At 40.4% G+C, this 10,930-nt stretch overlaps 1 protein-coding gene across 1 annotated transcript; it reads left to right on the top strand.

Annotated features, from left to right (window-relative positions):
• The first annotated feature begins 1,174 nt into the window (after window positions 1–1,174).
• Window positions 1,175–9,541, top strand: LOC114351019 (ATP synthase subunit alpha, mitochondrial). The gene is made up of 10 exons (XM_028302056.1): window positions 1,175–1,353; window positions 1,756–1,878; window positions 2,300–2,413; window positions 2,797–3,061; window positions 3,541–3,765; window positions 5,143–5,312; window positions 6,587–6,681; window positions 7,103–7,322; window positions 8,140–8,307; window positions 9,065–9,541. Exons 1-10 carry the CDS (start codon window positions 1,288–1,290, stop codon window positions 9,275–9,277), a joined length of 1,659 nt encoding a protein of 552 aa, XP_028157857.1. The 5' UTR covers window positions 1,175–1,287; the 3' UTR covers window positions 9,278–9,541.
• The last annotated feature ends 1,389 nt before the right edge of the window (window positions 9,542–10,930 follow it).

The following is a 10,930-nucleotide window of genomic DNA, read 5'->3' as shown; positions in this document are numbered from 1 at the left end:
ATCTGATAATCTATCTATAGCATCTTGAAGCTCTATTTTGCTGCCACACAATGATTTCTGAAACAATATTATGTATAGTCATAATAAATTGAAGGCTATATTATGCCCTTGGCCATGATTTATTTTTGTTTAGCTTTCATTGGGACCAATATGTTAAAAAGCATGATATAATGTAGATACTAACTGCATGACATAACCTTGAATAATAGCAGCCTGCCCAATTTATTATTTTAGTAACTTAAGAACTTAAACAATTTAATTTATTATGTAACTATTATTTATTGGCTGGTTTCTTCATTTTATTGCAAATAATTTCAGCGTTGAGTATAAAGAGCAACAAGAGCGTTAAACATGTTTAAGGAAAATAATTATGTATTCCGAGTAAAAACTTATAATTTGTTTTTTTAGTACTTTCTCTACAAAAGTATATGTTTTTAGTTACAACCAGTAATATTATCTTAATGTTTAAGCTTTTGCAGCTTCTAATTTTTAATAACGATGTAAAAAACTAAAGAGAGTGCCATTTAAAATTTATTATTATGCCCATATGGCATCAACTTAAAAAATCGATTGGAGGTCATTTTCTGAACCAATCAAGATCATCTCACTGCACCTAGATGTCATGTAACCTCACTAACGTTTGTGCGTTATATATAAAATAGCTTTTATTGATTTTAAAGCCCCAAACAGGGTGCAAGTTTACCAAACTATGTAAAACACAACTAACCAAAACTTCCTCAACCTCTGCTGTTGACTCCAGAGTACTCTTCGTACAGACATCTTTTAAAGCAACAAAAATATCAACAAAAGACATTTTTCACACCATTACTTAGACTTTTTTATCAAATAGAAATTGTAGCCGGGCACTGCAACAAGTAAACCGCATGTGCATTGCACATGACATGCGCGATTGACACTGACAGCAGTGACAGATATTTGACATTGACAGTTAATGCGTTTCGTTTCACGAATACTATCTTGACCGTCATTGTGCTCCTCATTATCGTTGTTCTAATAGTTCCCAGTGTTCTCACTAAAAAATGAAAAAAATCATTTAGGTTTATCGTTTGAATTTTATTTTCAAAGTTGTTGACTTGAATTCAATAACGAGCTATGAATTTCATAGCTCCAAATTCATGGAACTTCACTAGTTTCTGAACGAAATGATCAATGCGGTCAAACCATAGACAAAGATCGATTGTGTCACTTCCGGTTCTACCGCAACGAGTCGCGAGCGGAGAACTACACGGGCCTTCTGTCTGCCATAGAAATAAGAATTTGTGAAAAATGTCTCTAATCTCCGCTCGTTTGGCCTCTTCCGTGGCCAGGCGTATTCCAAATGCTGCCTCACAGGTACTGTTTCACGATTCGTATATTTAGAAGTGCTTTCAACGTTTGTAAAAGGTATTTTTTGCGCCCGGCGATCGGGTCTTGCTGAACACCAACATGATCGAACTGCAACCATTACTCAATTATCCATATTTTCCTAAGTTCCTACCGCCTTATTGTTCTAAACTGCATATACCTCGATATCTTATTGAAACTTTAGTGAACAAATGTATATTTTGATGTATTTTCTCAATGATACGTGTTATGTAATAAGTGGGTGTTCGGTCTTCTATCAGATTATTGGGTTGCTAAGTGGTGATGAACGTTGAATAATCGTCCAATACCCTCGGACGACGAGCAGTAGTGATAATAAAGTGTCGATAAGTGATGTGGTAATGATGACTTTGGTTATGTTCGGTGGCACAGGTATCGAAGGTCGCGGTGCCCGCCGTGGCGGTAGCCTCCCGCAAGATCCATGTCTCCTGCAGCCAGAGAGCCGCCGAGATCTCCACGATCCTCGAGGAGCGAATTCTCGGAGCCGCGCCCAAGGTCAGTGATCTATTACATTATTACATAAACACATCCCTGTCAGAGAGGTTATAGGGACGTACCTACTCCATTGATAGTAAGTTACAGGATGTTGTTACGTGCTTTTCCGTGGTTATCACAACCAATGTGGGTATTGTTTTATTTTGAAAAAAAAATCTTGGTCCTATTTATTGATCTTGGTGCAAATGTATGATATTATGTTTTTCTTTTCTGACACACAACCTCAATAGTAGTTTTTGATCTCTTACTATTTAAGGAAAAAATTGGTTTGTTTGACTTTGAATAAAAAATACAATAGAATTATGTTTTTTCTTAGGAGATAAAATCTCAGTCAATAGATGAATTTTATTTTAAACTCTTTTTCTATAGGTCAGAGGTCTAAATTGTGCCCAAATACTCATAGGTTTTATTTTATTTCTAGGCTGATTTGGAAGAAACTGGCCGTGTGTTGAGCATTGGTGATGGTATCGCCCGTGTCTATGGTCTTAAGAACATCCAGGCCGAGGAGATGGTGGAATTCTCCTCTGGTCTCAAGGTAAGAAAGATTTCTGTTTACACAGTAATTATCTGAAAACATTATGAGTCAAATAAAAGTAAGCAAAGCAGTCCATAAATTCCTATATTTCAGTGGAGACTAAATGAACTGATGATAATGATAAAAGGCATCCTAAAAACTAGTATTGTCACAATGAGTCTGACCACTTTGTCCTTTCCATTTGAAATATTTTGTGTGCCAAATAATTTCTATTCTTTATGATACACTCCATGACTTTATGTCCTTGTAATAACTGAGCTACTGTCAGGTTTGTAAGATATACTCCAAGCCCCTGAATATCCAAGGGATTTGCTACTACAATCATAGTAGCACTTTAGCTTGTCTAAATCTTTAAAATCTTCACAAAATACCTTCTTTCCTAGGGTATGGCCCTCAACTTGGAGCCCGACAACGTGGGTGTGGTAGTGTTTGGTAACGACAAGCTGATCAAGGAAGGTGACATCGTCAAGCGTACCGGCGCCATCGTCGACGTGCCCGTAGGCGAGCAACTGCTCGGCCGTGTCGTAGACGCTCTGGGTAACGCCATTGACGGCAAGGGACCGCTCGACACCAAGTCGCGTATGCGAGTCGGTATCAAGGCCCCCGGTATCATCCCGCGTGTGTCTGTGCGCGAGCCTATGCAGACTGGTACGTATTACATTTTATTTGCAGTATAATTTGTTGAAATACTGATCATACAGAAAGATGTGATTATGTCTTGCAAAAAACACCTTAAGTCTTTTGACTCACATCATCAATTCAGAAATTAAAAGCTGCTCTATTGAAAATAAATAGGACCAAAGTCAGACATTATATTTTTTTCTCACAAAATTGCATAGTTTTCTTCTAAGTGCATATCACATGAGTATTTTTGATTAACTACATCCAAAGGACCTATCAAAGATAACTTGTTAAAATTTTAATTTGCTTATTTCCGCCATTTCTTATGGAAAAAAAAGTGTAAAGAGTTTACATGCATCCACGCGCCATTTCTTAAGAGCCCGCAAAGAAACTTTAATATGCCCAGGCCTGCATCACACGCCACATCGCAAACCCCGCAAGACGGCGAGCTAGCTACGTAAAAAATCTCTCGGAACCCATTGATTCTATTGACCCCATCTACCCAGGTATCAAGGCCGTCGACTCGCTCGTGCCCATCGGCCGTGGTCAGCGTGAGTTGATCATCGGCGACCGTCAGACCGGCAAGACTGCGTTGGCCATCGACACCATCATCAACCAGCAGCGCTTCAACAAGGGCGAGGATGAGAAGAAGAAGCTGTACTGTATCTACGTCGCCATCGGACAGAAGAGGTCCACCGTCGCTCAGATCGTGAAGAGGCTGACTGACGCTGGTAAGTGGTTAACACTGTCTAAGAATTTCTAGGTGTATTTTTCTCAGTAGGTCCAAAGCAGTCCTGGATCTGTCAATAGGCCGTATAGGCCGCGGCCTAGGGGCGGCAGATTTCAGATGACGCTTACTTGATTTCAGAAGATAAAAGTTAAATAAAGATCCAACCCCACCCTAGCGGCAAAACTGTAAATCCGCCACTGGGTCAAAGTGCCTAAAAGAGTACCTGTCAGTAGGTCTCTCCTAAATAAATTTATGTGCTAATTAACCATTTAAAAATGCTACACAGGATGGCATGCAAGAGATTTTAGGATGGTTTTTGAGAATATCTAAACTTTAATGAAAATAGTCCAGGCATTTTCCCAAAATCACAGAGGAATCGATTTTTGACTGTGCGGCCGGCGAATACTTCAAGAAACACAAATTAATGCTCCTTTGGAATAAATTGGTCTCTGAAATAAAAGCATTATTACCAGATTAAATAAAATCGAAACAGGCACTATAGGAGGTGAAAAAGTATTTGTAGTTCCCCCATTTTTCCCACACAAAATGCTCGCCAGTTGTTACATAATGCCTGTTATAGATTTTCCATGAACTAGGTCACTCTGCAACTTGATTTAAAATAGGTCATCGACTTTTGGATGTTGCACAGGCTTGCAACAATTTGCAATGCAGTCATATTAAGGACATTATATTAGCCTCATCTTCCATAGGTACTGACTAGCTAGACTGAGAGACAGCTTGCACGTAATTATCTCTCTTATCAGATAAATTAGTTGATTCATACTTACTAACCAAACTTAAAAACCACCACTAAGATATTTAGCTATTTATGTTAAGGAGGATTTGATGAGTGCTGCTGACAACGCCACTCTTGTGGCGGAGTTTTGGGCTGACACTGTAGGTTTGTTGTCGACATGAAAAGAAGAAGATGTTCAACTCTTTGAACTAACTTAGACCTATAGATTAGACTGCTAGAACATGTCTGTCATAATCTTGTTGCAAGCAGACATGTGCTTTATAAGGGTTCCTACAGGTACCAATTAAGATCTTAAGCTTTCCTAGGTGCCATCACTGACACCATGATCATTTCTTGGTGCATAATGACTTGTGCATAATGGGTTCACAATAAGAATCGCTCTAACACTACCTTGTCAAGGTAAGCATTTAGCATTAACTCCTTCAGCACCTTGGTGCACACAGATTTGTTCATAAATATAGCTTTACAATTGGAACCAATTCATGTAAACTTAGCCAGGAGCCAGCGTGTTATTGCGTATTTATTACAGTTTACCAATGTTACCCAGGTGTAATGAACTTCACCATCAGCTTGTCTTCTATTTTGTATCTTACGACGTTTATTACAGAACCCAATTTCCAGGTGCCATCAACTACACCATCATCGTGTCCGCCACCGCGTCCGACGCGGCGCCCCTGCAATACCTGGCTCCGTACTCGGGCTGCGCCATGGGAGAGTTCTTCCGTGACAGCGGCAAGCACGCCCTGATCATCTACGACGACTTGTCCAAGCAGGCCGTGGCCTACCGTCAGGTTTGTGAGAACTTTGCATTATAATCAGCATGAGAAGACAGAATCAAGTGGGAATAAATGCTCCATATCACTTCCTGAAGAAGTTCAAATTAATTTATGCTACTTATACGGCCAATTCAGAGCCATCCTCCCACATCAAATTGTGAGAGTTACATCATTACCATCTGATTTATCTCTTCTCTTTGGGCTAACTTGTCTAATGCTCGTTTTCACCATCAATCCCTAATTTTTAAGTGACCCCTATGGTAACAAATAACAGGAATTTTGTTTACATAGGGGTCACTTAAAAATTAGGGATTGATGGTGAAAACGGGCATAACTCTCTGATTTCAGTGATCTCAATTCACTCATTGATATCTATACTTATAATAAATCTGTAGAGAGGTCAATTCTGTACATGAAATATATTTTCAAAATAACTATCAGGGGGTGATTAGTGATCGATACTGATGCCAAAAATGCAATCAGTAAAATTTTTGTCTGTCTGTCTGTCTGTCTGTCTGTCTGTATGTTCCTTATAGAAACAAAAACTGCTCGACGGATTTTAACGAAACTTGGTACAATTATTCTTCATACTCCTGGGCAGGTTATAGGATACTTAGGAATTCCCACGGGAACGGGAATTAGCGGGAAAATCCTTTTGTATGTAAAATCTAAACCGCTTAAGTTAGACGCTTGAAATTTGGCATGTAGGTACCTTAGTAAACTTAGAGCTTAGTTACAACAAGGAATTCTCGAAATTCCTACGGAAACGGTAACAAGAGGGAAAATCCTTTTGTATTAAAAATCTAAACCGCTTAAGTTAGACGCTTGAAATTTTACATGCAGGTACCTTAGTAAACTTAAAGCTTAGTTATAACAGGATATTGCAAAATTCTTACGGGAACGGGAGTTAGCGGGAAAAAACATTTGTATGAAAAAATCTAAGCCACGTAAGATAGACGCTTGAAATTTGGCATGCAGGTACCTTAGTAAATTTAAAGCTTAGTTACAACAGGATATTGCAAAATTCTCACGGGAACGGGAGTTAGCGGGAAAAAACATTTGTATGAAAAAACCGCGTAAGATAGATGAAGGGGGTAAAACGGGATCCACGCGTACGAAGTCGCGGGCGGCCGCTAGTTAAAGAATAATTTTACTGGGTTCTCTTTCTAAATGGTAGATGTTTAATTTCATATCAACCAAGCCAACTTCTAGAAACGAACCTTTTATGGAGTATTTATTAATTTATAAGTGATAGTAAATAAAATAATAATAAAAAATGTTGTAAACAGATGTCTCTGCTGCTGCGTCGTCCCCCGGGTCGTGAGGCCTACCCCGGTGACGTGTTCTACCTCCACTCCCGTCTGCTCGAGCGTGCCGCTAAGATGTAAGCAAAATCTACAGAGCTTTACTGACTTGAAGATAACAATTACATACATAATGATTTGACGATTACGTGTACGCACTATTTTCTATAGCCCGTGTTGCAAATAAAGGAATTTGATTTAGACTTTAAAATATTGAAAATCGTGTAAAGGAAAAACCTTGTCATGTGACAAAAAAGTCTGTATGATAATAATTTAACCCTACTACACCACTTTACTCGCCAAAATCCATTTAGTAATGTTTGTCTGTGAATGCCCCAAATCAAGATAGATTGGGATTGGGAAAGATTACTGATGTTTGCACAAAACTACAAGCACAACCAAGTGGACTTTGTGTGGTTGAATGAATACCCAATCTTTCCTCTTGCATCTCGTTTCAGATAAAATTTATGTGCCAAATATTCAACAAATCTCTCTCCCCAGGTCCGACAAGATGGGCGGTGGCTCCCTGACCGCTCTTCCCGTCATCGAGACCCAGGCCGGTGACGTGTCCGCTTACATTCCCACCAACGTGATCTCCATCACCGATGGACAGATCTTCTTGGAGACTGAGCTGTTCTACAAGGGTATCCGACCGGCCATCAACGTCGGTCTCTCTGTGTCCCGTGTAGGGTCCGCTGCCCAGACCAAGGCCATGAAGCAGGTTGGTTGTTTTTTAGTGCATGACATTTCAGGAACATCTTAGATAACTGCTCAACTCAAATAATTTCACGGCTTAATAGATTCGGTCAGCTGGTAAAAGCAAGCCAAAACGTATGAGAAAGGCGATTATCAGACTGCACCGCGCTCCGCCGCGGTACGCGGGACGACAGATTTAATCATTGTATGCAAGTACCTCAGTTTGTATAGAAAACACGCGCGGCACAACATACTGACAACGCGTCTGCGCGCGGGATTCGTTATTATGTAATCACGCGGAGCGCGGTGCAGTGTGATAATCGCCTCAACTGAAAATCGTTGGGTACTCTACCCGTACCCAATAGCATGGGAGTACTTATGTGTTCCGTCGTCAATGACACATCAATAAGTGAATTGCCCTACCAACTAGGAAAGACGACGCGGTTCTGGAAACAATTTTTCTATCACAAAATTTGAAGTATCACTTCAATATGCTGATGCTACTGAATCAACTATCAGATTCAGACTACATAATATGGGTACAAAGGTTTACGCCCGCGACTTCGACCGCGTATAGTAGACGCTTTTAGCCGTTTCTGTTTTCTAGTTTTGGCGAAACATAAAAAAATATCCAGAGATCCGCACGCGTCTTTCCAGTAGATCACATAAAATCTTTCTAAAACCCAAATGTGGCAACCTAAGTAATATTATCCCTTTCTTCTGTCAAGATCTTGGCTACACAAAAGTTGTAGCTATGGGAGCAATTTTATTTTCATTTCATCCTTACCCACACCCCATTAAACAATCACAAAATACAAAACTAAATCCAATCCCCTCACCAGGTGGCCGGTTCCATGAAGCTGGAGTTGGCCCAGTACCGTGAAGTGGCCGCTTTCGCCCAGTTCGGTTCTGACTTGGACGCCGCCACTCAGCAACTGCTTAACCGTGGTATGCGTCTCACTGAACTGCTCAAGCAGGGACAGTACGTGCCCATGGCTATTGAGGAGCAGGTAAGGGAACTTTTTAATTACTTTTTTCTATTAGGACACCATTTTTTCATGTTTGAAGCGCGTTTGTAGCGATATACATGCAAGTACGCAGCCTGTAGACATTTGTAGTAAAACACCGCGCGTTACTGAAATACAACATGAAATATTGGGACTGGTACAGTCAGCTTCAAATAGTTCGTGACACCCAAAGCGTGCCCAAAGGGCTGGAAATTTATACTCCGACAAACGTTACTTCGACATTACGACACTACACTACTCAAGACGCCTTTGTCTGAGTAGTGGTGTCGAAGTCATGTCGATATTCAGTAGTGTTGGAGTTTATTTAGGTAGCCCACTCAAAGTGGCCAAAAAGTTGACAAGACTACATTAGTCCAATGGTAAACGAAATGTTGCGAACTTTTTGGCTACTTAGTGTCACGAACTATTCGAAGCTTACAATATCTACCAGCTAAGTGCTACATTAGATCATTCATTCATCGTTACTCTTACTATACTATTGTATGGTCGCCAGCAAATGTACAGGTATTTAGCTCGACGATGCTGCCACCGCAACGGATGCGCTCGTTTGCCAAAGATGTGACGTCACAGATATTCTAAGCGTGAATTGCCCTTCATTCACTAAACTGAAATGGAAATATCCCATCATACACATAGTAACTCGCGATTGTTAGTTGATTTTGACCCATTTTTTGTTAGTTCCACGAGTTTTAAAATAGATTCCTTATGAGCAAGAATATGATGTTTTTTTGTTTCTCAGGTCGCCATCATCTACTGCGGTGTCCGTGGACACCTCGACAAACTGGACCCCACCAAGATCACCGCTTTCGAGAAGGAGTTCACCCAGCACATCAAGACCAGCCACCAGAGCCTGCTCGCCACCATCGCCAAGGACGGACAGATCACGCCCGAGTCTGATGCCTCCCTCAAGAAGATCGTCACCGACTTCATCGCGACCTTCTCTTCCCAGTGAAGCCCCTAGCGTAGACTTCGCGAATCGGCGTCGACATGACATTGTACCCGGCATTTGATTACTCAGTACAATCCCATGTCAACCCAGCAATAAAATATTAAGTAGCTTATTAGCGGAAATTCTGCTCCTGGCGAGCACAGTCTCCGCTAATGGTGTAAGTGTAGTTATCATTCGTATGGACTGTATTGAATGTTGATACAATCATGGAATGTATTTATCTCGAGGCAGGAGTGGTTATACATAATTAAACTTCTTAAAAACGTTTTTGGTTTTTTTATTACTTATCCTGATCCATCCCATCCCAGTCAGGTGAATGGCGACAGTATGTTTCAATTCTCTACCAGATTCAGTCCAGTCAGATTTTTTTATTTCCATATGCCGGTTTACTCGAAATGGATCGAGCGATAGATCTCATTTTGAAGACAGGGGCGGCAGCATAGCGAAAATATGTGCACAGACACAGAGCATCCCGTTCCCCACTAATACCTTCGCACGCCTTGTAAACCCAAAGGCATCATTTGAGTTCTCACGCCTCTCGAACGAACGCTGCTATAGCATCTCGTCTCCTTCATCAGTCGAAAATTTCGAGCCAACTTTACGGTCGATTTGTACGATTATTAGTACAACCACCTTGCTTCGCAACAAAACTTAGCTAGCGAAGAAATGGCTTGCAGCATGCAGTAGAGAAACGATGTTACACCATGAATGAGAAATAGCAGAGCTGTTCTGTGCCCAACATGTTGAGGAGGTGATACTGCTGGCAGTAAAGCTGCATCAGCTTAAAATTTTAGTGCTCTGTCTGGAAGTGACTCACAGCCTTTAATGAATTTCACTCGATATTTTTAGCAAGCATGTAAATACTAGGTTCTTCATTTCCTGAGACAAAAATTAAAAGTTGGATATGTCAAATTGACACATGTCAAAGTCAACGTGGAAAATATCGATTTTGGTTTGTGGAGGAGGTATCTGCCGCATTTATTTAATTTAGAAAAACATCTTTATTAATTNCATTTGCCTGAAACTGTCTGTCTGTCTGTCTGTCCGTCTGTCTGTCTGTCTGTCTGTATGTTCCTTATAGAAACAAACGAAACTTGGTACAATTATTCTTCATACTCCTGGGCAGGTTATAGTATACTTAGGAATTCCCACGGGAACGGGAATTAGCGGGAAAATCCTTTTGTATGAAAAATCTAAACCGCTTAAGTTAGACGCTTGAAATTTGGCGTGCAGGTTACTAAGGTGTAAACGTAAAGCTTAGTTACAACAAGATATTGCAAAAAATTCCCACGGGAACGGGAGTTAGCGGGAAAAAACATTTGTATGAAAAAATCTAAACCGCGTAAGATGGATGAAGGGAGTAAAACGGGATCCACGCGTACGAAGTCGCGGGCGGCCGCTAGTTTTATCTAAAACTACACATTCGGCGTAAAATGTTAAAAGTAGGTATTTTTTACTTTTTGAAGCACTAAAAGCAGTTTGAAATGCGCGGAGCAGAAATGGAGTTAAATGCACGCAGAGAGAAGTTGTGAAGGACGTTTCAAATATGTTTTATTTTAAACGTTGAGTTTCAAGCTTTTGGCGTGCGAATTGTTTCTAGCGGTTTTATAATCCGAATGCATTTCAAAACTAAAATTTTGTCTAATACACGTTTTA

The sequence above is a fragment of the Ostrinia furnacalis genome, unplaced genomic scaffold (assembly GCF_004193835.3).
Source record: "Ostrinia furnacalis isolate ACB-3 unplaced genomic scaffold, ASM419383v2 OfSCF1066, whole genome shotgun sequence".
NCBI classification, from domain to species: domain Eukaryota; kingdom Metazoa; phylum Arthropoda; class Insecta; order Lepidoptera; family Crambidae; genus Ostrinia; species Ostrinia furnacalis.
Note: the sequence above shows the minus strand (reverse complement) of the source record. Positions and strands in the feature narration are given on the sequence as shown.